Below are 27,831 nucleotides of genomic sequence, written 5' to 3' on the forward strand. Positions count from 1 at the left end.
CGGTTAACCAAGGCTCTACTGTATTCCTTTTTTCACCTTCCTATATGTACCAATGCATGTCTACTAATACTGCAGCAGATACATTTACATACAGCCTGTGTCAGTTATGAAACCTGAAAGCCTCTGCACTGCCATTTATGATAAAATATGGTAGATTAAAAGTCTAAAGGCACCAGATCCCATTTAATAATGGAAGTTAAACAGGGTCAGCTCTGGTTAGTACTTAGATGGGAGATTGCTAATGAATCTCATTTGCTATAGGCTATACTTCAGAGAAAGGAACTGGCTAAACCACCCCTGAATATTCATTGCCTAAGAAACCTCTACGAAATTTGTCTACAGGTGACTGTGCACACACCCATTTGAGTAAAGAGAAGAAGCAATGAAACAATAATTAAGACTCTTACCTGGAGCTTAGCAATTTCCTTCTTGATAAGGAAGCTGACTTGATCTCTGTCAGCCCGAGAGTAATAGAGACGACAACTGGATGGCTTCCCATCTCTCCCAGCCCTTCCAGACTCTTGGTAGTAGCCAGCCATAGACTTTGGTATATTCCAATGTGCAACAAATCTACATAACATAAAGCAATAAAACCATTATGCCCAAATGCACAGAGAATTAGAAATAGACACAAAGCCCAATCTAAACATAACTCATACAGTGATGAGCTTCTATGAACTGTATTAAGTGCATCCCAATCATAATAAAATATACAGGGGAACAACAATAAACCTTACTCATCTGGGACTACTTTGCACAATGCACGCACCTGACATTAGCTTTGTCAACTCCCATTCCAAAACTGATAGTTGCAACAATAATTTGAACTTTCTCTTCCATCCATTCACTCTGAACTGATGTCCTCTCTGCTGCCTTGAGACCTAAGAAACAAAAAAGAACCACACAATATCAGAAGAAAAAGGTTTTGCTCATGCATTCATCACTAGTTTATTCTACATAAAAGTCTGTTTTCAAATTTCTCTTTACCTGAACCTCTTATCTACTGTTTTGCTAGTGTACACAACAATAGTGATAGAAGATACAAGACTTTAACACGTATCTCATGGACTGAGAATCAGACATTCATTAGTATTTCATGTACTTAAATCTCACGCCCTATTCATGAAAAAACAGCAATGTGCAATGTCTTTGCAAATGACAGGTAAGGAGGGCACTGGATATTGATCAATAGAGCAGAATCTCCTTCTCTGGGCCTATTCACATTATACAGTTATCGTATAGTGTTGTGATTCCACTTTATAAAAGTAGCCTATAGAATCCTGGGATTTGCTGATCAAGGAAAGGTCATCAGAATTCTCAAGCAGAGAGCTCTGGTACCTCACCAAACTGGACTTGTGCAGTGGGAATGAGCCCTATATTCTTGGATCTTCTGCTTGATTACTGAGAGCATACATTGGGTAATACATCTCATTTTAGCTGCTCATATAGTTGATTATGAACGTATTATTGAAAAATTGAGGTAATTCTGTTTCTGCAATATGTTGTCTATGATGCCAAGATAGCATACACTTTTCAGTTTCACAGAAGTAGTGAGAAGGCAAAGAAAACTGTCCTTAAAGAAAATAGCTGATTCCCCATCACCATACTCCCTCAGTGACTTGCTTCTGGGTAGACTCTTCAACCTATAAGTAGTTAAGGCTGTGTTTCCAGGATGCCTTTAGCTGTCCAGAATCACCAAGAAGCCTGCCAATGAAAGAAATGTTTGCTGAGGAAGTGGCAGCTTTCTCCACCTTATTTGGCCAACACTGCATTTTTGATTCTGGCCACCACAGCATCACTGGTGCTGACTAAGTATACTTTAACAGTCTCGCACAATTTTTTCATGAGCTCACTTTACTATCATACAAACAGACCAAATAATGTGTCATAAAAATCACTAGGCATCTACAAAGAGAACTAATACATTCCAAAGTGAAGATTTTTTTATTGATTAATGATCCGTTTCAAGTAGTCAGTTTTACTTAATCATTTCTAGATTAATTTTAATCTCCAAGAATTGCAAATCAGGTTCCCAAAAAAATATCTGAAGCCACAGAACTGTCTCAGAGAAATTATTTGTTATCTTAATGCTATATGCTGCACGTCTTATTTTACTACTCCCCTCCACATATCATCTGGGTTTCAGCACCAAGTAAAACTCAGCCAAAAGTGCTTGAGCTAGGATAAAACAAGGCCCACCAGAAAGTAGATATTGGTGAGCATGCTTGCTGAAATACAGAAGACATATTCCCTTTAATAGGCCATTCTTCCTTTTTTATTCATCAGTGCAAAACTTGATACACACTTAGCCTATCAGCTATATGAGGTCTCACTATCATTGCCACACATTTCCCACAAAATGGTCTTGTATGATAAAACTTTAAAATCAAAGATTTTTTATGATTCAGTTGTTAGCATCTCTTATTGAAAAAACACCCAGGTAGCAAAATTGGGAAGCACTTCTTCTGTAGCCTTTCTGAGAAAATGCTAGTCAGAGGAGGCAAGTCTGGGCTATATGAACCAGTAATCTGGGAATATTGTATAAAGCAGCATCACTGATTTGCGCATGTTCACCCTCATGTATAGCCTTTATCCCTGGTTAGACTCTACTTAACAGGTTCAGCAAACATCTGGTTTTCTATTTTAGTTGAATTTATAGAGAAGAATATATAGGTAAGAACCAGTCCTTGCGTCAGGGAACTTAACTGATCATACTTCAAATCTAGAAGAAGAGCTAAACAACTCTTTTGCTCAGTGAATAAAAATCTGATAATAGCAATACAAGTTTTGCTACCTGCATGATATGCTTTGGCTCTCAACCCTCTATAGTTCAGCTCAATAGCCACCTGCTCGCAAACTTCTCTCATCCTGCAGTAGATAATTCCACAGCCAGAATAAGCCTGCACAAGTGGAGAAGATAATATCTATTAAAATGACACAAGTAAATCCGGACATTATTAAATGGTACTATGGATGCAAGCAGGGCCGGCCGGAGATATTTTTAAATGTTAAGCGGGGGTGCTAAAAAGCGCCCCCGCCACCGGCCCCGCCTCCCACGCCCTGGCCCCGCCCAGCATGCCCTGGCCCGCTGCGTGGGAGGCGGGGCCAGGGCGAATAGTGCTGGAGGCGGGGCCAAAGTTGGCCCCGCCCCCCGTCCAGCGTGCCCTGGCCGCGACCAGGAAGGGCAAAATGGCCTATCTGTGTTGTGCGCATGCGCACAGCACAGATAGGCCATTTGGCCCTTACTTCCTGGTCGCAGCCGCCGATCGCCCGGCGGCCGCGAGCAGGAAGTAAGGGCCAAATGGCCTATCTGTGCTGTGCGCATGCGCATAGCACAGATAGGCCATTTGGCCCTTAGTTGACAACTAAGGGCAAAATGGCCTATCTGTGCTGTGCGCATGCGCACAGCACAGATAGGCCATTTGGTCCTTACTTCCTGGTCGCGGCCGCCGGGCAATCGGCGGCCGCGACCAGGAAGTAAGGGCGAAATGGCCTAGCTGTGCTGTGCGCGTGCGCACAGCACAGCTAGGCCATTTTGCCCTTAGTCAACAAACTAAGGGCAAAATGGCTTATCTGGCTGTGCGCATGCGCACAGCACAGATAGGCCATTTTGCCCTTAGTTTGTAGACTAAGGGCAAAATGGCCTATCTGCTTGTAGCGGTTTGGCGTGGGCGCGGGGATTGAAGCCCCGCGCCAACACCGGAGGCGTCGGTGGCGCTACGGGCTGCTGTCGACGCCTCGACAGCGCCCCTAGCGGCCAGCGCCCGAGGCGGCCGCGTCAGCGGCCTCGTAGAATCAACCGGCCCTGGATGCAAGGTACCAAGAGAAAATAACAGTAACATTATGATGAATTCCAGTGCTACATTCAAACAATACTTTGCAATTCTATACAACAGTGTAAGCCCCTCTATAGTGTCTCCAGCCCTTGAGCAGGTTTTTAAGGTGCACAAGTTGGCTGTGGAAGAGGCAGAAGCTCCCACCAGCAGAAACACATTATTTTGGCTGTAATAGCCAGTGAGATGATGGTTTTCAAATATTAATCCTGCTGAAGAGAGAGGAAACTCCTTTTCTATCTCAGTAAGGAGAGCTCACACCCTCTGAAACTGTCATAAGCCTGATCTACATAGGAAAAAAAGATGACAGTGGATGATAACCCCCACATGCTTTAAACCTCAATGGCAATGACAAAAAGAGTAATACCCACACAGGCTGCATGGAAAACCAATGAAGACCATTTGTGAACTGCAGGTAACACTTGTGCAAGCTTCATCTTCATCACTAACATCTAGCTGGGAAATTTCATAACATCACAGTCTAATAACCAAATTGTATGCATGTGTACTCAACTCAATGTTATCTATTCCTAGGTAAGAACTGTAATCCTATGTGCATTTACCTAAAAGTAAACACTACAAAAAATAGTATGGCAATTACTTAAAAGTGCATACAGCATTACTAAAGGCTACGGACAAACTCCTTGCAACCAAGGCCAGTCAAAATTTTGAGATCAATGCTTCTGAATGTGACAATTTTTGAGCCTAAATTGCACATATTTTAAAAAGAAAAACATGATAACGGCCATGGCTGTCCACAACAATAAGTTAGAATTATGGAGAACTGCAGATTACTGATCCCAAACTGCAGCCCATTCATTCCCATTTGGCTTATTTTGCCAGCAGGTAAACTAAGGTAGCATAGGGATTTACAAGCTAGGGCGTATTAAGCCATGGTCTGTTCTTGCTTACATCCTAACTTGTTTAGAAGCAACAACCTTGGGAGCTCTAAACTGGATGATATTTGTTAACTGCTGTCAAGTCAGATTCAACTTATGGTAATCCTATGAATGGGAGACATCCAAGACACCCTGTTTTCAGAAGCCCTGCTCAGTTCTTACAAATACAGGGCTGTGGCATCCCTGATTAAATCTATCCACCTGAAACAGTCTTCCCCCTTTCCTGCAGCCCTTTAGAATTGATTGACTGATATTTATACTCCAAAAAAGCTACGAGAGTAGCTTTGGTGTTGAACACTTTCAAGTAATACTAGTTATCTGAATATGTGGCAACTCTACGGTGAAACTATCATAGGGTTTTCGCACCAAGATTTGTTTAGAGGGGTTTGCTTTCATTTTCCCAAAAGACAGTATCACCACCCTAAGTAACCCAGTTGGTTTCTATGGTTGCATGGGGATTTGAACCTTGAGCTTCAGAATCATAGTCCAACTCTCAAACAACAGAATCACACTGGCCTTTCTCAGAGCAGATTATAAAGTCTTAATCTAACAGTCCTTGCCCTCAGGCTTACATTTTGAACAAGACACAACACACAAGAAAAGGAAAAAACTGGGGATAAGGTTAAAAAAAATAAAAGTTAAAAATTATGTCAAGCAGTTACTGCCTATTCCACTATCTATCAGATGCAACAGCAGTGGCAACCATAATGGGAGGTAGGATCTTTCATCAGATACTGGACCTAGGCATCATGAATCACTGCCTGCCTGTTCTTTTCTCTCTCTAAAGAACACATATATGGTACTTGGAATGAATATGTCTTCATACTGCTCTCCATTATCATTTTTTCTTATGAGTCATGTATTCTCATTATGTCCAAAGTATAATAGCATCAGTTTATTCATTTTTGCTTCTAGGGAGAGCTCAGACTTGTTTTGTTCCAGGAACCATTTACTTGTCTTTTCGGTAATCTATGGTGTCCACAGTAAAATATGGTATCATTCCATTCCACATTTCAAAAATGTTCTTATCAGCTTTCTTCACTGTTCAGCTTTCACAACCACACACAGAAATACTGTGCATGGATAATCCTTATACTGATATTCAATCATTTATCTTTATAGTTAAGGCCATCACACTTTGGATATATCATGACAGGGTATCTTGAAGCGTCTCATTTAAAGCATCACCACAGGTAAAAGACCTTTATTGAAGCAATTCTCTACAATTAGAATTCACTGTTTTGGACATACAAATTACTGCATTTTACATAATCAGACAACTAGTATTTCTTAAGCACTATGCTTGCAAGGTGAAAGTGTTCAGTGGCAAACCTATATGGACTTTCCTGCACGTAAGCCATATTAACATAGAGCTTACATTTTAAGTAAAATAGAAGCCATAACTTTATGCACATTTATTTGTGTGCAAGTTCTACCAAAATCCCTGGGAATTTTTTCAACCTGTTAAAATTCACATCATTCATCTATATTGTCTACTGTTGATTTATTTAAGTTCTAGTCCCCTGCTCTTTTAATGCAGGGGACTAAACACTGTGCTACTATTTACTGGGGTTTTCAACAACTCCTTTTTTCACACTTTGTTAAGAAGGTTTTGTCTTAAAATGTTTTGCAAGTTAGAAAAATGGACCTTTCTTAGAGATTTAACTCACCCCTGAAATATCATGCTTCCCAAGAGAGTTCAGACAGAAATCCTTCAGGTTTTCATAAGGATCTGTTAAGAGTTCTTTATACTGCACATCATAGAAAAGATTGGACCTGAAACATGGTGTCTTGAAGGTAGTGACAGGAAGCTTTAGTTTAAGTGATGCTATGATATCATCCTGAACACGCTTGGTAGCTGTGGCAGTGAGGGCGATGCACGGTGTGTTGGGTATGCGACAACGCAAGGAGCCAAGCCGCAGATAGTCTGGTCGGAAGTCATGCCCCCACTGGGAAACACAGTGAGCTTCATCCACTATCAGATAGGAGAGAAGACTGCGAGACACCAAAACCTCCAAGGTGGGCTGAAAGGAAGAAGAAGAGGCCATCTCTGGTGTGATGTACAAGAGCTTTGTCTTAGGTGTGTCACTCATCAAATCTGTTATGATGGCCTTTCTCTCCTGGACAGAAATCTTGGAGTTAAGGGAGCTTACTCTGACTTTTAGTGAGAGTAAATGATCCACTTGATCCTGTGGAAGAATATCAAATATATTTTAAAGAAAGAACATGTATATCAAAATGACAACACAAAGATAAATCAACCTTTACTATTTCTGCACTTTACAAAGCTTATCTGCATACTTTTTACCATGGTTGTACCATTAATGATTTTTTTTAAAAAATCCAGTTTAAATTAGCCAGCACTGAATTAATCCAATGTTAAAGCCAATTTCCACTATGTAGCTGGCCATATTAACTATAGGTGGATTGACAATTTAACTTGTCTAGAGCAAGAGAGAACCACTGCATCCCTTGAGATAAAACATCCAGCCTATGACTCCCAGTCATCCTTGCCAATATTTCCAATGATGAAAGATTATGAGTGATGCACACCAAAACACCTGGAACACAAAATATCTGCCCATCCCTGCTAAAATGCAACAATAAACTATAATTACAAACTTGAATTTAGCTAACAGGATACTTTAGACAAGGCAGATTCAGATAACAAGGCATCAGCTCTATTTCAGACAACACAGATTTTTACTGTTCTCAATGAAAAACTACAACACAATAAACCAAGGAACTGAAGGAACACAAATTAATTAGGAGAAACAGCAATCTGGTGCTTATTACCTAAGTACTCCTGCTTGTTAATAAACAACTGACTTCTGGTTGATAGTTTTACTATAAAGTTTAAACCCAGGGTATGCCCGGCATTCAACCAAGGGAGGGAAAGAATCCATCAGGTACAGATCTGGTCTGCCATGTTTAGACACTTCTGCTTCAATCAGGAGTGACTGGGCATATCTTCAATAACTCAAAGTTCCAATGTTTCTTTGGCTTTTCCCACCAATTCATTTTTACCAAGTAAACTTGAACAAAATTTACAACAATAATCTTTTCATTGACAATAATAGGGGATAAAGAAGCTGTTGCCTTTTATCCCTTCAGATATTTCATTCCTTTACACAACATGATATTTTACCTGAATCAGTGCAATTAGTGGTGACACAACAATGGTAATGCCTGCTGCCAGAACTGCAGGAAGCTGGTAGCACAGGGATTTTCCTGCCCCAGTGGGCATGCATATGAAGACATCCTTGTCTCCTGCAAAGGCAATATTGCTGTGTTCAGAACTTTTAAAAATTAAATGGTTCCTGGGATTCTGTTCTGGACTTAGTGTTCTAAGATAAAACAGCTAGTATAGCACAGCAGTCGAAACACAGCCCTGTCCAGACAATTTGGGTCCTATTAGGTACCACACCAAGTTGGGTGGTTTTCTCATCAGTGTGGATTTGTATAGCATTACAAAAATGTATATTACCAAGATACAGATTGAAAATCATTTTTTCCAAAATGCATGGGGCTAGAAGTGTTTAGAACTTTTAAAAAATTGGAATACCTACCGGTATATTTGCCTGTATGTACATGAGATATTTTGGAGATTGGATCTAATCTAAATAATAACTTGAAGGTAATTTCATACAATATTTTAATCATTTTGTGCCTGAAGCAATGGTTATGCACCTAGAACTATCAGAAGGTAAGGGCAACACCGTCTCAGCCACCCATATGGACAATTCTAGAATATTTCAGATTTTGACATTCCAGATAAGGAATGTAACACTAAAAAGCACAAATTTATCCACTGTGTTATTTACTCAATGAAACCATGAATACCAGTAATGCAAGGTATAGGAATTTTGTTAGTCATTATGTTAATACATCTAGCATTACCTGAAGCAATAAAAAGCATGACAAAAAGGATGAGAGAAAACCTTTCAGAGAGAAAACTTTTCAGCTTTACTATATTTTGCAAAGAAATGGACTTGTAGTTTACCTTTCACCACAGTTAAGGTTGCATTCTTCTGCAGTGGGGTCTTGAAAGAGTCAAATCCAAAGACATTTTTCAGAGTTTGTTGAACTCTATCCACTCTTGAGGAAGAGCAGCTACTCATTTTATAGGCAGATAACTGGGAATAATTGAAAGAAATAAAGAGAAGGTTTTCATGCAGTTATTTTCTCCACTACACTTCATAAGTATTCACAAGAGTCTTTCTAACAGAGTGCAATGTTCTTTGAAATTTCACCATTTCAAATGTATCTTATTTTATTTATGCACTGTATTTTCACACAATCTGTAAGTAGGAGATACTCTCCCACCTAGAAAGAAAACCTTTAACATTTTTAAAGTTGCTTGCCTGCTAGAATATATAAGTAGGTATAAGGTAGTAGAACACAGCCTATGACCAAGAATGCCTAATATCTACAAAACATAACAATGCTTTCCTCTTTTTCAGAAACATGTATAACTAATATTGCTCATACCAAAATACCTTCTTTCCTATTCATTACTACCACTAACAGGGAACTGGCTGCCTGTTTACTTTCACTGCATCATGACCATTGCTCTTTCATCCATGTTGCTGCTTTTAAAATTTGTTCTCATACAAAGCAACCCTTTAATTCACTTGACTTTCATTACTTCAATTAAAGTAAACTAAAATATTGACTTTGAGTCACCCAGTCCTTATAAATCTGTGGGGAAGGGGGAATGACAGTGTGTGTGTATATGTATGTGTGTGTGTGTATAGCGTGTGTACATAACAATGACCAAAATCTTGGAAATGTATATTATCTTACAAATCACATCTTTTAAAAATAGAAATGCAAGGTCTTCAGAAGATATGTTGTGTCCCTATCCATTTTGCTATTACAAAATATGTATAAGCATCATAATAATAACTTTATTCTTATATCCTGCCACCATCTCCCCAAAAGGACTCGAGGTGGCTTACACAAGGTACAAAAGTGCCTAAAAACAGAGCATAAAATAAAACACAATATAACATGCAATTAAATAAAACAAATACACATAGAAAACAACTAAATTAAAATGGCGCTCATATGGCAGTAAGCTACTGTAAACATGGCCAGGCTGTAAACAATGGGCAAGGGAATGGCATAAGTACAAAGGTGGAATTATGGGACGAGGGCATGGGATGTAGTGCAAGACTGCACAACAGTTTTGTAGAACAGCTAGGGACTAGGCGCTCTCAAAAGCTTATTTGAATATCCAGGTCTTCAGGTCCTTATGGAAGGTGGACAGTGTGGGGGCTTGCCTAATCTCCCTGGGGAGGGTGTTCCAAAGTTGGGGGCCACCACCAAGAAGGCTGTCTACTTCATCCCCACCAACTGTGCTTGAGACAGTGGCGGGACCAAGAGGAGGATTTCCCCGACAAATCTTAAGAGCCCGTACCTGTACACAGAGGCAAATGTGGTCACATCTCTCTTATAAGGGGTTAGTTTAACTTGGATCATGTGATTTTAATTTTTTAAAATAGGATGTTTTAATGCTCTGTCTTCGTGCATAAATGTGGTATATGACTGTATTTAATGGGTTTAATGATTTTAATTTATAGCTACAGTAGAGTCTCACTTATCCAAGCCTCGCTTATCCAAGCCTCTGGATAATCCAAGCCATTTTTGTTGTCAATCTTTTCAATATATTGTGATATTTTGGTACTAAATTCGTAAATACAGTAATTACAACATAACATTACTGCGTATTGAACTACTTTTTCTGTCAAATTTGTTGTATAACATGAAGTTTTGGTGCTTAATTTGAAAAATCATAACCTAATTTGATGTTTAATAGGCTTTTCCTTAATCCCTCCTTATTATCCAAGATATTCGCTTATCCAAGCTTCTGCCGGCCCGTTTAGCTTGGATAAGTGAGACTCTACTGTATATGTCAGTGTTCCGTTATTATGATTTTTTTAATTATATGTATGTTGCCATTGAACTCTTGCCATTAGTATGTTGTAAACTGCCTTGAGTCCCCCCCAGGGGTGAGGAAGGCAGTATATCTAAATAAATAAATAACTTGCAGTTTGCTAGTTTATTTATCGTGTCAGAAGCGAATTGAGAATACAGTCATAATGTATAGAAAAACCACAAAGTTAAAAACTTGGCATGATACTAAATTTCCTTTGACCAGAAGCTTGCCTCTGGTGTCACTGTAAGAAGGTCCTCTATTGTGCATGTACTGATAAAACTGAATTATTGTGTCACAAAATTATGCAAGTTTTAAAAGTGCACCATTAACATGAAATGTTTGGAAAGCTCTACTCTAAGGAAATAAGGAGCCTGGCTCCCAGAATGATTCCATAAGGATTCAGCACACTAAGACTGGCATGGGCAAACTTCAGCCCTCCAGGTGTTTTGGACTTCAACTCCCACAATTCCTAACAGTCGGTAGGCTGTTAGGAATTGTGGGAGTTGAAGTCCAAAACACCTGGAGGGCCCAAAGTTTGCCCATGCCTGCACTAAGTACTAAAAACTGGCCTAAGCTGAAACGCTTTTCCTGCAGACACCTAATACCCTTCAGCCTTCAGAAGACAGACCACTCTGGCCAAGAACCCTGAAGGGGAATTAATGTTTCCCTTTTACTGCACTGAGACACAGTACCCGAGAGGCTTCACTATTGCACATGTAGTGAAAGACATCTTCTCAAGAGTTTTGAACCTAAGGAAATGAACTTTCTTGGTAAATAGACTTATGGTTTTCACCAGGGCTGTAGCCAAGGGGGGGGGGGGTAGGTTTATCTGTCTTGAGTTTCCCCTGATGTTTATCGATGGAGCCTAATTTCTAAATTATTTTGCGTTATGGAACTACCCTTCATCATTCACTAAAAAGATTTCAACACCCCCCCCCCCCATTATTTTTCTGGCAATGGCCCTGGTTTCCACACAACTTGAGTGCCCAACTGTCGATATCTGAAAGGCCTGTATGGCTCACACAGCAATTTGGAAATGTAGGGCAATAGCTTGCATCTTTATGGATCCTACGACATCCCGTGTCAATACCCCGAGGCCTGGACATCTCTCTGTCCTGCTTCTGAAGAAGATTGATAATCCCCAAGAAAGCCCTGGCTGAAATAAAACCCGCATAGTCTTAAAAGTACTTTCCCTCCACCCCTTCCCCTTCCTCCACTTTATGCTGAAAGAGACTAACTAACTCGACAACTTCTTGGGAAACTACGGCTACGTGTTCCTTCTCCTCAGTTCTCCACATCCTTCCGCCATCGTCGCCGCGGCCCGCCGTGAAACTAACTCGCGCGCAGGCTTACTTTGCGGCAACAGAGGAAGCTCAGGAACAGCCTGGCCGCGAGATGATGACGTTAGAGGCATTAAAGAGGCGGGCCTCCACAGAAGAGGCGTCGGGTTCGAGGCCTACAAGGTGGCCCGTTTTCCATACTCTCTTCTGCCATTGGCCCCGCCCCACTCCCCTCCTTGCTCCTGTGAGGGAATCCCCTCCTTGCTCCTGTATCTGGGGAATCTGGCTGCCATTCGGAAGAAAGAATTGGTTGCCATGGAGACCTGTGTTTTTATGCACGTGCACGCCCCGCCTCCCGGCGTGCTACGTCGTTCCCGCGCGCCGGACATGGATTCAATTGAGGGGAAAATGGCGGCGGCAAAAAAGAGTGTTCTGTCTTCGTTGGCAGTTTACGCAGAAGATTCCGAGGCCGAATCCGACAGCGAGGCCGGCGGGGCGGCCAGCGAGCGAGGAGCGGGGACGGGTGAGGCCCCGAGGGAGGCAGGGCGGCGGGCGGGGAAACTCCTTATCCTGGCTTCATTAAGCTTTCTTTGCCCGACCCCCACTTTGCTCCAAGGCTGTTTAGATGGAAAGGCCAGAGGAGAAGCTCCTTTCTCCTTGCCGTGATGGAACAAAAGGTGGTATTCTGCGCCATTATTAGACTTTCCCCACCTAACTGTATCATATTTATATTCGCCATCAAGCTTAAGGCAACGACATTGTGGTCTATGTGTTGTCGAAGGCTTTCATGGCCGGAACCACTGGGTTACTGTGAGTTTTCCGGGCTGTATGGCCATGTTCCAGAAGCATTCTCTCCTGATATTTCGCCCACATCTATCGCAGGTATCCTCAGAGGTTGTTGAGGTCTGTTGGAAACTAGGCAAGTGGGGTTTATATATTTGTGGATTGTCCATGGTGAGAGAAAGAACTTTTGTCTGTTGGAGGCAAGTGTGACTGTTGCAATTGACCACCGTGATTAGCATTGAATGTCCTTTTTATTTCAAGGCCTGGCTGCTTCCTGCCTGGCGGAATCCTTTGTTGGGAGGTGTTAGCTGGCCCTGATGGCTTCTTGTCCGGAATTCCCCTGTTTTCAGAGTGTTGTTCTTTGTTTACTGTCCTGGTTTTAGAGTTTTTTTTAATGCAAGTAGCCAGATTTTGTTCATCTTCATTGTTTCTTCCTTTCTGTTGAAATTGTCCGCATGCTTGTGGATTTCAGTGGCTTCTCTGTGTAGCCTGACATGATGATTGTCCGAGTGGTACAGCATTTCTGTGTACTATAATAATAATAATAACAACTTTATTTTTATATCCCGCCTTCATCTCCCCAAAGGGACTTGGGGCGCAGCAGTAGCATAGGTTAAAAACAGGATCCATGAATTAAAAACAATGTAACAATATAATATAAAGCAACATAAGACACATCAAAATACTTTAAAACCAAGAGATAAAGTACTGCATATACAGAGGGTGAGCATGTGTAAATATCTGAATAAGGCTCCTGGGTAGTGTAGGGGCGATCAGGGGTAAGGACGGAGGAACAGTCTCATTAAAACACTGGAAATCTATAAAGGTGGGGAGCAGTGATAAAGTGCAGGAAGAATTGTAAACAAACTGAGTATCTGGCACAACATCACTCAATTCACTCAAAGGCGCAACATCAAATAATATGCTGTAGCCAGGACTGAGCCCTCTCTTTTAAGGTTAATCTTTTTGGGTGGTATGTGGGATATCTGGCAACAAGTAGCCTCAAATGTGTTCAGTAGTAGAAAGAACCATCTAACCAAACTCTTCCTGTTCCACAGAGAAGCCATTGAAATCCACAAGCATGTGGACAGTTTCAACAAAAATAAGGTAAACATGAAAATGAATAAAATCTGGCTAACAGTATTTAAAAACTCTAAAATCAGAACAATAAATAAAGAACAACACTCAGAAGACAGGGGAATTCCAGACACGAAACAATCAGGGCAAGTTAACACCTCCCAACAAAGGATTCCCCCAGGCAGGAACCAGCCAGGCTTTGAAGCTGCAAGGCTATCCAATTCTAATCAAGGTGACCAATTGCAGCATTCACACTTGCCTCAGGCAGACAAGAGTTCTTTCTCCCACCCTGGACTTTCCACAGATATATAAACCCCACTTGCCTAGTTTCCAACAGACCTCACAACCTCTGAGGATGCCTGCCATAGATGTGGATGGAATATCAGGAGAGAATGCTTCTGGAACATGGCCATACAGCCCGGAAAACTCACAGCAACCCCACATTGTGTTCTGTTTCTCTTTATAAAGGCTTCCTGTAAGAGGTCAGAATGAAGCAATATGACACCCAGGCTCCCAGAACCTTGACCCCTCAAGCCCATAACAGCCAACTAAGTACACCATTTATTGCTTGAGTGCGGAAAAGGTATCATTTTGCCTAAATAAATATATACTTCACCTGGTCCTGTGGCCCTCATCATGTTTCCAGGCCTCAGCTATTGAACACTTGGCTCCCCACCTCCAAGCATTCATAGGGTTCTCTGTGGGTGTTCTGGGTTTTTTGTAAGGATTCAAAGGGTTGTAACCTTTCTCTTCCAGGCTGTTTCTTTATTAGCCCCGTAATTTAAATACAGTACGCCCTTGGGATATGCTGGGATTTGGTTCCAGGACACACACGCATCATTCTATACCAAAATCCATGGAGGCTGAAGTCTTGTTATACTATGTAACATGATTTTTGTTGCTGGGTTATAAATGTCATTTCCTAATTGGTTCTATCATAAAAACATGAAAAGTTTTATTAAGCTGCAAGAACTTTGTTTTTGCAAGACATCCTGCAGCACATTTTGCTCTCGTTTTTCAATGAATATTTGATAGAGTCTCAGCCACTTCCCATATGGTTTGTGGCAGTCACAAAAATGAAGTTTCTGGAGTATAACAACTATTTTCAAAGTAAGTTCTACACAATTAAACAAAAAATAACATTTTCAGACCAGAAACAAAAAGTTTTTCAAATTTTGTTCCAAAGTGTTATATATAATGTCATAGTAAAATGGTGTTTCTTATTTTATATGACAAAATCATGTCTTTTGGGGTTTTAAAGAATATTTTCAAGACATGAACAGTTGAATCCATGTATGTGGCAGGCACTGCACCTACTTTTTTGAGGCCTTGACTATATGTCGAGCTGTAATTTTAAGGTATGTAACACATTTGTAGTCTTTTCCTTCACAATGGCCACAACTATGTGCCATATAAGACAGAGTGGAACCATCGACAGTGCCGAATTATACCGGTTTGACACCTCTTTAATTTCCATGGCTGAATGCTATAGGGTCTTGGGAGTTGTAATTTGTTATGGCACCAGAACGCTCTGATTGAGTATTTATTTATTTATTTATTTCCAGAATTTATACCCCGCCCTTCTCACCCGGGGGACTCAGGGCGGCTTACAACAGTTGGCAACATTTAATGCCAAGAACATAATAATAAAACAAAAACAGTACATATAATCAATTAAAACTATAAAAATACATCATTAAAATACATTATAAAAATTAAAACATATGTAAATTAGATCCATTTGTCTAAAAACCTCATGCTGCAGCTAGTAGGCTAAATGTCTCCCAAAATCACAGGTTCCATAATTCCAGAACATGAAGCCATGGTACTTAGCATCGTGACAAACAGTTATAATTCTACAGTGTCAATACAGCCAGTAGTCTCTTTAGTTCATTGCATATCCATATTTTGTGTGCATTTCCACTGAGATGCCAAATAAATATTTATTTTTATCCCGCTTTTCTCTCGAATTGGGACTCAAAGAGGCAAACAACATGTAAACAAAACATACAATACATAAAAATAAACATAGTCAATAGATCAAAACATCTGACACTTCATTATTTTTCTTCCTCTATTTGGTTGTACTAGAAGAAAAAGGAGGACTTGTTTCAGAAGGTTATGGTGAAGATGACTTTAATAAAATGGAAGGTGAGGAGGATGGTTATGATGAAGATGAAGATGATGATGAAAACAGCAGGCAGTCGGTATGTACTTATTTTGATCCATTCTAATGCTCAGTATATCTTGTTATTGCATTTTCTTGTGCAGAATGAAAAATAGGCACACTAATTCCTTGTTTCTTCTTTGTGTTTCTTATTCTTGCAACTTATTTTGAATGTGCTTATGAATAGTATCTGTTCATGGGGTACTAGATTAAAATACCCACCCCTGCCTAAAAAGAAAGCAAAAGAGATCAGGACACTATATGTTGCGGTTTATAACTGGGCCTTTGACATAATTTGTTATAATTAGCAACATCTATGGTTATTCCTTATGGTATTTATTTTCATGAGAGCTTGACAAGGTGTGTCATATAAGTGGCATATTCTCTAGCTCAACTGTAAAAAGGTTTCCCCTTCTAATCTAACACATTAATATTATATGGCAGAGGAAAATTTCAAAGAGGAAAAGGTCCAGATTGATATGTTAGAGGGGATATTCTTTTACATCATGTGTTCCATCCATTGGTTAATATGTTACCTTTGTCCATCATGAAACATGGTACTATTTGGTGCATCATAAATGGGTGGGTTAAGTTACAGTATTAACTCTGGCTTTCCCACTTTCCCCTTCTGTCCGAGTCCTTGAAACCTTCCATAAAAAGATAGGATTAACTGCATACAAAGAGCAGAGGTAATTGACAATTATTTTCTCTTGCTCGCCTGAATTAGTTAACACTATTATTCATATAATATTTTGTAAGGTAGTTTCTTTGCCTTTTGTTGCATACTTGTATGTGTGACAGGTTCTAATCATGACAAATATATCCAATCATTCATCAGAGGTGGGATATGATTTGCTGCATGTGCTTTGAAATAATTCCTTTTTGTATTTAGAGTATAATATTACAGAGTTGATCCTTAAACTGTATTGTATTGCTAGAGATTCAAATGGCAACTTGTAACTGTTTGTGGTGACAAATATTTTTAAAATACTTTTCCTTATACAATATAGTGCATCATCCATAACGTCTTTTGGAACATTTCTGATTGTGATTTTGTATACTTAAATTGCATATTTACTAATTTACAATAAGTAAAATACTACTGTAGCATGTGGCTTCTTGTCTCTATTTCTGCTGTCTTTGTCTGCTTGCACTTGCAATTTGCATATACAATAGACCCTTGGTATCCACTGGGATTTCATTCCAGAGCCCTCTGTGGTTACCAAAATCTATGGATGCTCTAGTCTCATTATATACAAAATGGCAAAAATCAAGATTTGTTGTTTGTTTGGAGGGGTTGTATCTTAAAGCTGTGGATGGCTGAATATGTGAGTACAAGATTTGTGGATATGGATGATTTTAGGTTAGGTAACACAAGTTGAGTATTTCTGAACTAGAATTCCTAAATACAGTGTTCCCTCACTTATTGCTGGGGTTAGGTTCCAGGACCACCCGCAATAAGTGAAAATCCATGAAATAGGGACGCTATATTTATTTTAATATTTATACATTATTTTAGTAGTTATACACTATTTTAAGTCTTTATCAACCAATTGTGTGTTGCTAAATCGCCTCCTTCTCCTCCCATTGCCACTTGGGCTCCTTTTCTCTCCCTTTGGCTTCTTCCTCCCTTCTTTAAGCTGCAAATTGTAATTTTTATGATTTAGAATTATAAAATTATAAATAGTATAAAATACTGTGTATATTATTAACTTTATGCTTTGTATATCAAGTATATATGATACATAAATGATTTTTTTCCTTTACACTTGGATCCTATCTGCAAAATAGTTTATTATGTACATATATGGAAATATAGCCCATTTCAAAGTCCCAAACAGTTCTGACCCCAAACTTTTTGGATGAGGGATATTCAACCTGTAGAATCCTTAGTTATTAAACTCTGTTTACAAATGAGTAACTTGAAATATTGGTTGGTTTTTTTTTTCTTTGAAAAAATCTGTGCAGTAGCTTGCATTGAATAGATGGAAGTAGTCAAAGATCTCACAGAGCATAGCCTTATGACCCAAGTAGTGTTTTTTTTTAGTTTGTAGATTGGGGCAATATTTTGGCTGCCTGTTTTCTAAGAAGTATTTGAGGCACTATACTCAGATATGCTCCTTTATATAAAATATCATCTTCACCAGTTTCCTCGTTGTGCATAAAAGCATTTTCTATCAAAGAGGTTCAGTGATTAGTTAAATGTCAGATTGCATCTGCTATTGAGCATTAAAGATTAAAATATCTACAATATAGGTTTTATGTTCAAGCATTCATCTATATATCCATTGTCACTGGAAAGAGAAATGCCTGGAGCCATTCTAATTTCACTACATGTAGGGGAGGGAAGTAGTTTCTACTCAGGCCTTAAAGAATAGCATTTCAGTAAATTACCTTTGAATATAAAGTGGAATTATATTTAATCTTAATTTGATTAGTAATGGTGGGCCTGGTTTCTGGGAGAGCAGGGATGCACCTGTCTGTGCAGCTTGACACCACTTTAATTGCCATGGCTCACTATGTTCGGGAAAGGGAGTTCAGTCCAGTATAGGACAGGTGGTATAACTGAACAATTCCATATCCCTGGGGGATACTTTCCTGGCCTTACAATGAAAACAGGAAACTGTGGATAATAGTGAACCTTACTAAACTGAGTTACTTCCCCTGGAAGTTACCATAGACCCACAGAATTAAAGAGTGAAACTGGGCTTTATAGAGCAGTCCCCTTGCTACACATGCAAGAAGTTGCTGAGCCCTCTCTTTAAAACTTAATCCTGTAAATTCTTTGTCTTATAGGAAGATGACGATTCAGAGACTGAAAAACCTGAGACTGATGAACTAAAGGTATTTGTAAGAGTGTTATAGTGGGGTGGGAATACACTGTAAAACGCAATTACATGATTTAGTTTCTTGTTTGCATCTTCTGACATTGGCAAGCCATTTTTTAATCTTGTTGGGTGGTGTGTGGGATTCCTGTGAACAAGTAGTCTCAAGTGTGTTAAGTAGTAGAAAGGCAACTAAGGTAATTCAGAGTATGAAATATTTTTCCAACATTTTGATACTGTGCTTTAATAAAATGTATTGCAGTTGTTCAAGTTGTAGTGCAGTTCAAGGAGTTGTAAGTCTCTTATTGGACTGTGTAATCATATTTTGTTGCATAAAGAGATTTCCATCATTGTCTTACAAAAAAAAACCTTTTACCTGACAGCCCTCAGGTGCAGCTCTACCCTTAGCCGCCTTGTACAACAAATATCTTTGCTAACCTACTGTCACCTTGATGGCCCAGAATTCAATGTAATTAAGCTGATAGAACTTTACCTCCCATCAGGTTTTGATAGACTGTCAGTCAAAATGTAGATTTTAAGAATCACATCAAAGCGGCATTATCACATCATAAAGAACTGACCAAGAGCCACACAGACAGCCACCTCCTAAAAGACTACTATGAATGAAATACTTCAGAGTGTGCCCATGTCTCTGGAACCATGCACCCTGAGTAGATTGATAGATGCTACCCAATTTTGGAATGGTCCAATTTCAGTATCACTTTGCAAGAAATGAAAATGGCCTGAAGATATCCAAGCAGCTTATTTTCCACCTCATATGCTAAACCTTTTTAAAAATGGAGCCTCAGCAGCTATTTGCTTTCCAGAATATGTCTTTGGCACCCATATGTCAAGAAAACAAACTTTGAAAGTGATATACTATGCTGCTTTCTAAAAGCATCCTGGGTGTGAACTCCTTAAAGGCTGATAATTAAAAGTTAAGTGGCGCCATTATACCTGCTTTCTCCATGCAGTGGCAGTATTTCTTTACTTTTTTAATCTGTCGATCTCTCACTCTCTTTGAACTCAACTGATATATCTAAGGCTACTATATGATATACCTTGTGAGAGATGTTGAGACAAAGATGCTGATAAAGTTCAAGGATTATCATGTCAATAGCTTTATATGTCCAAAAAGAATAGAGATCAATGAATACACGAGACTTCAGGAATGTAGACAATTTGATTTTTCCCAGATTATGTACTGTAAACATAACCTGTGAATATGAATTGATTGTTTCCTCTTTCTTTTATAATAATTATAGTTCATTTGACTATTAAAAGAGACAAGAAGTACTCATTAAAACAGAAGAAGTAGCATTCATCCCTTTATAAGAAATCCATCGTCAGGCAGTGCTTTTATTAAGACCAACCAAATACACACATGTCTCTCGCATCTTTTCATAAGACAAGACCCTACAGCAAACCATAGAAGAAAAAGGAAGGAACCTTCTGGATTTTGGTAGGCTTCATATCTTCTTCTGGCCATGGTTTAGAAATGGGGAAGATTACATTTGTAGCAAATCAATGTGATCAGAAGCTGTATAAATCGAGTTGTGTTATTGCCATAAACTTCTGCATGCATTAACAATACTTAGTTTGGATTGATCAAGTAATAGCAATAAGCAAACGGTACAGTACTGTACAAATTTTATTCAGTGAAATGTTTATATGAAGCTCCAAAATTAGATCAATTCTATATCGAGTACAGTATTCTGTGTCTTCTGCAATGGATTGTAATGCCTGGAGAATTCTATCTTATCACCTGCTACTTGCATTTTTGTGTTCCTGAAAGTGCAAAAAGAAACTGCAGCTCTTAAACATGTAAATAATAATAAAACTTTATTTCTATTCCTCCTTCAGGGCAGATTCCAACAAACAAAGGCATACATTCAATTCCTTCAAAAAAAACAGATAAAAGGGACTCAGGGCAGATTCCAACAAACAAAGGCATACATTCAGTGCCTTCAAAAAACATAAATATTGGCATAAAATCCCAACAAGACCCCATACGGCATTGAAACCTAACATCAAATTAAACCTAATATCAGTGGATTGAGTATTACATCAATAACCTAAACCAATATAGTCAGACAGAATCAGACAAGAATTATATAGCAACATAAAATCTAAATAAATGTTCATAGTAATTTAAAAAGTCAACTGAAGTTCAACAGAGTTGTGTTGGTTGGATTATGTGGCCTATGGTGGTAAATGGGCTGACATAGACTAACAGAACCCAATTCCATCATAGTTCTCAATCAGGATCTGGAAGTGGCCTCTCATTAATTAATCCTGCTCCCTTCCATATGCTAATGAGCAGAAGTAGGTCTTTAGTTGTTTTTTAAAGGAGAGGAGGAAGGGGGGGCAGCATTATTTCTTTAGGAAGGGAGTTCCAGAGGTGGGGGTCAGCCATGGAGAAGGCCCTCTCTCTTCTTCCCACCAGCCATACTTGAGACGGAGGTGAGACCGAGAGCAGGGCCTCCTCCACTGACTACAGCGCCTGGGCTGGTTTGTAAGAGGAGATGCGATCGGTCAAGTAGCATGGACCGGAGCCATTTAGGACTTTAAAGGTAATGACCAGCCCTTTGTATTTAGCCTGGAAGCAGGCCAGGAGCCAGTGGAGCTGCCGTAGCATTGGAGTGGATCTCTCCCTGTATGGAGCTCCTGTTGGCAATCTGGCTGCTGATCTCTGAACCAGTTGAAGCTTCCAAACTATCTTCAAAGGCAGTCCCACGTAGAGAGCGTTGCAGTAGTCCAAGCCAGAACACTAAATCAAATGTTCTAATTATAATTCTACTAACATTTAACACTGGAGGCAACATAGGAGTAGTTACAACATTTTTATTGTTCCTATGTGCATTCAAATTGTGTTCAACCTGTAACAGCTCTCAGGTGAACCTATCACAGGGATTCCTTGACAAGATTCATTCAGAAGAGGTTTACTCTTGTGTTCCTTGGATGTTAAGAAAATATGAACTCGCCAAGATCACCTAGTGCAGTGGTTCTTAACCCCAGGTGTTCTGGCCCATAACTCCCAGTAATCCCAGCCAGTTTACAGGCTGTTAGGATTTCTGGGAGTCGAAGGCCAAAACATCTGGGAACCCACAAGTTGAGAACCATTGACCTAGTGGCTAGGGTAGAATTTGAACCCTGGTCTCTTACCTTTTTCTCTGTATGCACAGGTCTTGATGAAATGCATACAGTTCTTATAGGTTTTTGTTTGGCTCCATGAGTGTTTTTGAAGTGTTTCTGTGCACAGATGTTAAATTATAATAATAGTAATAATTTTATTTATATCCCACCACCATCTCCCAAAAGGGGCTTGGAACGGCTTACAAGAGCACATAATAGTACTGCAAGCACATACAAAATACAGCAAAATACATAAACATTTATAAAACTATAATAATAATAATAATAATAATAATAATAATAATAATAATAATAATAATAATAATATCAATTAACATAAAACAAATTGACATTAAAAAGCATACAAAAAACCCAATCCATATAATGCTGTTGTTGATTTTCTTGTTCTCAACGTAACCTTTAATGCCATCAGATCTGACTCTGATGACTTTCTCAAACTTTCAGAACCTGTCATGAGGTTTCCTTGGCAAAATTTGTTCATGGTTTCCTTTCTCTGAGGCTGGGAGAGCATGACTTACCTAAGGTTGCACAGTGAGATTCCATGGCTGGGGATTCAAAATGTGGTCTCAGGAGTCATAATCCAACACTCAAATCATTACTCAACATTGGCTTAGATAGTTCTTATTGTTAGTATCCATTCAGTATAGCTTTAAAAAACCCTTCTAATTATAATTAAATATGAGAGATGAGTTGTGAATATTTGTTTAAGCCTGTCATTTGTTTTTTTGGTATCTTCAGTATATTTCTTTTTTTGTTTATACTCCACTTTTATCTCAGAAACAAAGACCCAAGCAGCTCACAATCTTAAAAAAACCTACAGTTTTAAAACCTACAAAATATAAATATGAAAATACAGTAGAGTTCCAGTTAACTGACTTCTGGTTATCCAACCGTCCGTATTATCCAATGTGCCAGGTCCTTTGGAGGTGGCCTGTGCACGTTTCTGGGCAACAGGGTGCACGGGGCGTTTCCCTAAACTAAGTGCTCGCCGCAGGGACGAGCCCCGTCCCTCCGGCGAACACCCACCTCTTGGGAGACGCCCCGTGCGCGTTGGTAGGCAGCAGCACACATGGGGTGCTTCCCTAAGCCGAGTGCTCACCGCAGGGACGAGCCCCGTCCCTCCAGCGAACATTCGCCCCTTGGGAGGCACCCCCTGCACATTGCTAGGCAGCAGTGCGCACGGGGCGCTTCCCTAAGCCGAGTGCTCACTGCAGGGACAAGCCCCGTCCCTCCAGCGAACACTTGTCCCCTCGGAGGTGCCCTGTGTGTGTTTCTAGGCAGCAGTGTGCACAGGGCACTTCCCTAAGCCGAGTGCTCGCCATAGGGATGAGACCCGTTCCTCTGGCGAACACTCGCTCCTTGGGAGGCACCCCGTTCGCATTGCTAAGCAACAATATGCACGGGGCACTTCCCTAAACCAGCTTGCCAGGAGGGATAATAGGGCCTTCCTGTTATCCGTCAGTTCCGGTTATTCGACATTCAGCCCGTCCGTTTATGTTGAATAACCAGAACTCTACTGCAAAAGTAAATGCTACCATTATTAAAGCAATTCATTAATATCACATAAAACAAATAAGTATAAAACTGTTAAAAACAAGTATTTGTGGCTTTTTTTTTAAAAAAAAAATCTGCTTTGGAAGTCTTCCTGTAGCTTCCTGTAGCAGCCTGCTACATGTTACATTAAACTGTCACATGCTCATTGAAGGCAGGTTATTCTGATGTCTATTTAGCAACTCAAATTGCTGTTGTTGATTTTACTGTAGATAATAATAGAGGTCAGCACTTTGCAGGTGTGGTTTTCTCTGGCTTTCCAGTCATCTTGCATAGCAGAACAGCATGTCCTTGTAAACTTTTCAGAGACTGATGATGTTGAGTGATTTCCCTTTATCCCCAGGGCATAGTCTTTTAGGAAAAACATATTCCTTAAATACTGTTAGATAAGAAATATCACAAATATTTTGAGGAAACTACAAATAAGTAGTTTTAATAAAGAGCAATCCTCTGTACTGCTACTGTCTGGGACTTTATAGACATGTCCTCTCCTTGCACTCTTTGTATTATCCCCCCCCCCCCCCCCAAAAAAAAAAAAAAGATTGACAATGCCCCAGCATCTGTGGACACAAATAATAAGACCCAAAGGTCAGGAGAATGAGTAATATTAAAAGATAAATTACATACCTTTAAGGGGGGAAATCCCTTGTTGACTTTCCTTACCTTTGCATCTGTAACAGAAGACTTGGATTTTACAACTTGTGCAATCTAGACTAATTTGAAAAACATGTCTAAAGTAGTTTGTTTTGCCTTATTATTCTTTTCTTAGTCATGAACTAAGGGCAAGGTGCTGTGAGGCATCACTGGTAGAAATACCTTGCTTCTGCCACTGAGAGATTCCGCATAATGTTGAGCGGTTTTTTCATAGCTATACATTGGCATGGGAAATTTGTTTGTTATGGTTTTGAATACATTGCTCAGTAGCTATTATTCTTACTACTTTAAAGGCATTCACTACTGAAATAGTTCTACCAATTTAAAAATTATCAGAATTACACTTGTAAAATAAAATCTGATTACTGAATGTATTGGGCCCAGGCTGTGGCGCAGGATGTTGAGCAACCAGCTGCAGCCAGTGCAACAAATCATTCTGACCAAGAGGTCATGAGTTCGAGGCCAGCTCGGAGCCCCATGTTTGTCTTTGTATTTGTTCTATGTTAAGGCATTGAATGTTTGCCTTATGTGTGTAATGTGATCCGCCCTGAGTCCCCTTCGGGATGAGAAGGGCGGAATATAAATACTGTAAATAAATAAATTGGAGATTCATGTCTGAGCAGGTAAATGTAGGGCACACAGTACAAACTGTTTACCATGCCGAGGTCCCTCTTGAAAAAATCTGGTCAAGTAACTGAAGTGATATCAACTTGTCTGTTTTAACCATTCAAATGATGATCACAGAGAAATAATTAACTTCTTACATGATTAGTGGTCCAGTCATGCTGATATAAGTGAGTCAGTAAACATTGCTCTTTCCTATTCACCTGAACATTTAACACTTGTTTCTATGTTTTAAAATGCTTTATCAACTGAGGAGTGCCTTCCGTTGAGACCAGCCTTCCTCTTCTTTCAGCATTTAGTTCAAATGCTCCAATGTTGGAGTCTTGGATTTAAAAGAGAACATCCCAGACTCAAGCCCTTATTCCTGAACATAGCTCTCAGTAATCATTTTTTTTTGTTTTGTAACCTTGATTCTATTTGTTGTTTGACCTTAGTGTTTTTGGTTGCATCAGTTGAGATGTTGGGTGTGACTTTTCTACTTTAATCCAATCCCCAATGGGATTCTTCCTACTAGAATGTAAGCTGAAGAATTGGGGCTGAAAGAACAGTTTGAAATCTGTTTTGATGTTTGACCGTTTCCCGTTTTGGAACCAGTTTGTTAAAATTGATCCCAATTTTTCGCAACGATTCATTGTTATTTACCCATTGGTTAGTTCTTAAAGACTATATCCCTAAAGAGAGTTAACTTGGCAGAGTACACAGATCTCCATAGTTCACTACATTTTCACGTTTTTCAGTATGCTTGTTCCTGTCCTAGGTTCTCAAGGATTATATCATCATTGGTTTGGGAAAATGTCTTATATTACATTTTTCAGTATGTCTGTAAAACTTTCTTTACAAAGTCTTAATTTTGCACATAATTTTGTAATTCTTGTACCTGATCACTACTTTCAATTCGTTTTCAGTTTGATCTCTAAAATAACTGTAATGTTGCTGCATTGAAACATTAAGGGCAATGTGTACATACAGTTTATCCCCTTTAATGAAATTTACATGCATTGAGAGAGATATAGTTTTCATTGGTTTACCAAAAAAAAAAGGATTCATGATCTACCCTAAAGGAAGTGACTCTACTCCCCGTCTGATTTGCAGTGGAATATGTATGGCCTTCCATTGAGTTTGTTGTCTATCTGTTGCAAATAACAGCAACCAGAATAATTGTCTTTTCCCAGAAAATCAGCTGGACTGTGGGATAAAGCAACTAGGATTCCGTAGGCTTTATTACATAGAACAGAGGTGGAAAAAGTGAAGCCTGCAAATCATTGTTATACCCAAAATAACATTTGCTGCAGAATGTCTCCAAGTGATCACTAGAGGGTATAGAGAGCATTTCCACATGTTTGGAGTCTCTGTAGGCACCCCGGCCCTGGGCTAAAAATGAAAAATTTGAAAGATTTTTTAAATGCCTCAAAATGTCTCTTAAGGACCCCCCCCCCCCCCCCCCGGCCAAATGCCTCCACATCTCATAGAGGTTTCTTTGCAGGGAAGCAAACCTGTCAAGTTCTCTTGGAGAGCTAATACAGACCTCTAATTTTCCATAGTTGCACAGTTCTGACATAGACAGTGTATGATCAGAGTCCACATGTTGCCCACATTTTGATTGTATTCTACACTAGCTGTGCCCGGCCACGCATTGCTGTGGCGAAGAATGGTGGTATGGGAAATAAAGTATCGAGGAATTGGTGGTAGTTAAGGTAAAGGGTAAACGTTTTCCTCGGACATTAAGCCCAGTCATGTATGATTCTGGGGGTTGGTGCTCATCTCCATTTCTAAGCCGCAGAGCCGTTGTTGTCTGTAGACTCCTCCAAGGTCATGTGGGATGACTGCATGGAGCGGCGTTACCTTCCCACCGGAGCAGTACCTATTGATGCACTCACATTTACGTTTTTGAACTTCTGAGTTGGCAGAAGCTGGGGCTAACAGTGGGGGCTCTGTCAGTTCCCCCAATTCAAACCTGCGGCCTTTCGGTCCAGAAGTTCAGCAGCTCAGCGCTTTAACATGCTGTGCCATCAGGGGACATTATTTCCTAAAGGTTGTGAATATGCAATATTTCTGATTGTTTTGTTTTTTTTTGTCTGTTGGAGGCAAGTATGAATCCTGCAATTAGGAAAAATGATTAGGATGTAATGGCCTTGCAGATTTAAAGCCTAGCTGTTTCCTCCCTGAGTGATTTGTTTGTTGGGAGGTGTTAGCTGGCCCTGATTGTTTCCTGTCTGGAATTACCTTGTTTTCAGAGTGGTGTTGTTTGCGATATTTTATATGCTTCTACTGTCTGTGGCCCTGAGAAAACAGAGGATTGGCCAGACTTTGATGATGGGAATCCTTTGTTGGGAGGTGTTAGCTGGCCCTGATTGTTTTCTGTGTGGAATTCCCCTATTTTCAGAGTGTTGTTCTTTATTTAGTGTTCTGATTTTAGAGATTGTATTGTTCTGTTTTATTATACCACATTAATTTTTATATATTCTGATTTTAGTGTTTTTGAATACTTGGAGCCAGATTGTATTCATTTTCACGATTGACCGCAACACAATAATAATAATAATAATAATAATAATGATAGTAATGATAGTAATAATAATGACTTTGGTAATACATAGTGCTTCACTGCCTTCTCAGCTTCCTTTCTGGAAGAATCCTTTCTTGGGAGGTGTTAGGTGGCCCTGATTGTTTCCTTTGTGGAATTTCCAATTTCCTTGCTTTATTTACTTTCTTTATTTCTTTATTACTGTCCTGGTTTTAGAGATTATATTGTTCTGCATTATTCTATCCTAGAAATTATTTCATATCAAAGTAGAATCTCACTTATCCAACATTCGCTTATACAATGTTCTGGATTATCCAACACAGTCTGCCTTTTCATAATCAATGTTTTTGTAGTCAGTGTTTCAAATCCATTGTGATATTTTACTGGTAAATTTGTAAATACAGTACAGTAGAGTCTCACTTATCCAACATAAGTGGGCTGGCAAAATGTTGGATAACCGAATATGTTGGATAATAAGGAGGCGTTAAGGAAAAGCCTATTAAATATCAAATTAGGT

At 39.5% G+C, this 27,831-nt stretch overlaps 2 protein-coding genes across 9 annotated transcripts in view; one reads left to right on the plus strand and one right to left on the minus strand.

Moving 5' to 3' along the window:
• The window catches only part of recql5 (RecQ like helicase 5), a 73,716-nt gene extending 61,543 nt beyond the window's left edge, over positions 1 to 12,173 (minus strand). For 7 of the 8 annotated variants that reach the window (XR_010002872.1, XM_008104437.3, XM_008104436.3 and 4 more), the window contains exons 1-7: positions 11,916 to 12,173; positions 8,736 to 8,868; positions 7,881 to 8,002; positions 6,403 to 6,921; positions 2,795 to 2,900; positions 770 to 881; positions 408 to 570 (exon numbers count right to left, since the gene is read on the minus strand). Coding sequence is in view for 7 of the 8 variants with exons in the window: in XM_008104437.3 (XP_008102644.1) it covers positions 408 to 570; positions 770 to 881; positions 2,795 to 2,900; positions 6,403 to 6,921; positions 7,881 to 8,002; positions 8,736 to 8,853 (1,140 nt within the window). In the remaining variant the exon portion in view is untranslated. Of the gene's footprint in view, positions 1 to 407; positions 571 to 769; positions 882 to 2,794; positions 2,901 to 6,402; positions 6,922 to 7,880; positions 8,003 to 8,735; positions 8,869 to 11,915 lie in introns of those variants that run through there. The other variant, XM_008104438.3, reaches the window with a different exon arrangement.
• An 18-nt stretch (positions 12,174 to 12,191) lies between these two features.
• Positions 12,192 to 27,831, plus strand: part of sap30bp (SAP30 binding protein) — a 52,220-nt gene continuing 36,580 nt past the window's right edge. Inside the window, exons 1-3 of the mRNA XM_003217255.4 lie at positions 12,192 to 12,476; positions 15,905 to 16,020; positions 18,777 to 18,824. Of these exons, the coding sequence (XP_003217303.2) occupies positions 12,269 to 12,476; positions 15,905 to 16,020; positions 18,777 to 18,824 (372 nt within the window). The 5' untranslated portion in view covers positions 12,192 to 12,268. The remainder of the gene's footprint in view (positions 12,477 to 15,904; positions 16,021 to 18,776; positions 18,825 to 27,831) is intronic.

The sequence above is a fragment of the Anolis carolinensis genome, chromosome 2 (genome assembly GCF_035594765.1).
Source record: "Anolis carolinensis isolate JA03-04 chromosome 2, rAnoCar3.1.pri, whole genome shotgun sequence".
In the NCBI taxonomy this organism is placed as follows: Eukaryota; Metazoa; Chordata; class Lepidosauria; order Squamata; family Dactyloidae; genus Anolis; species Anolis carolinensis.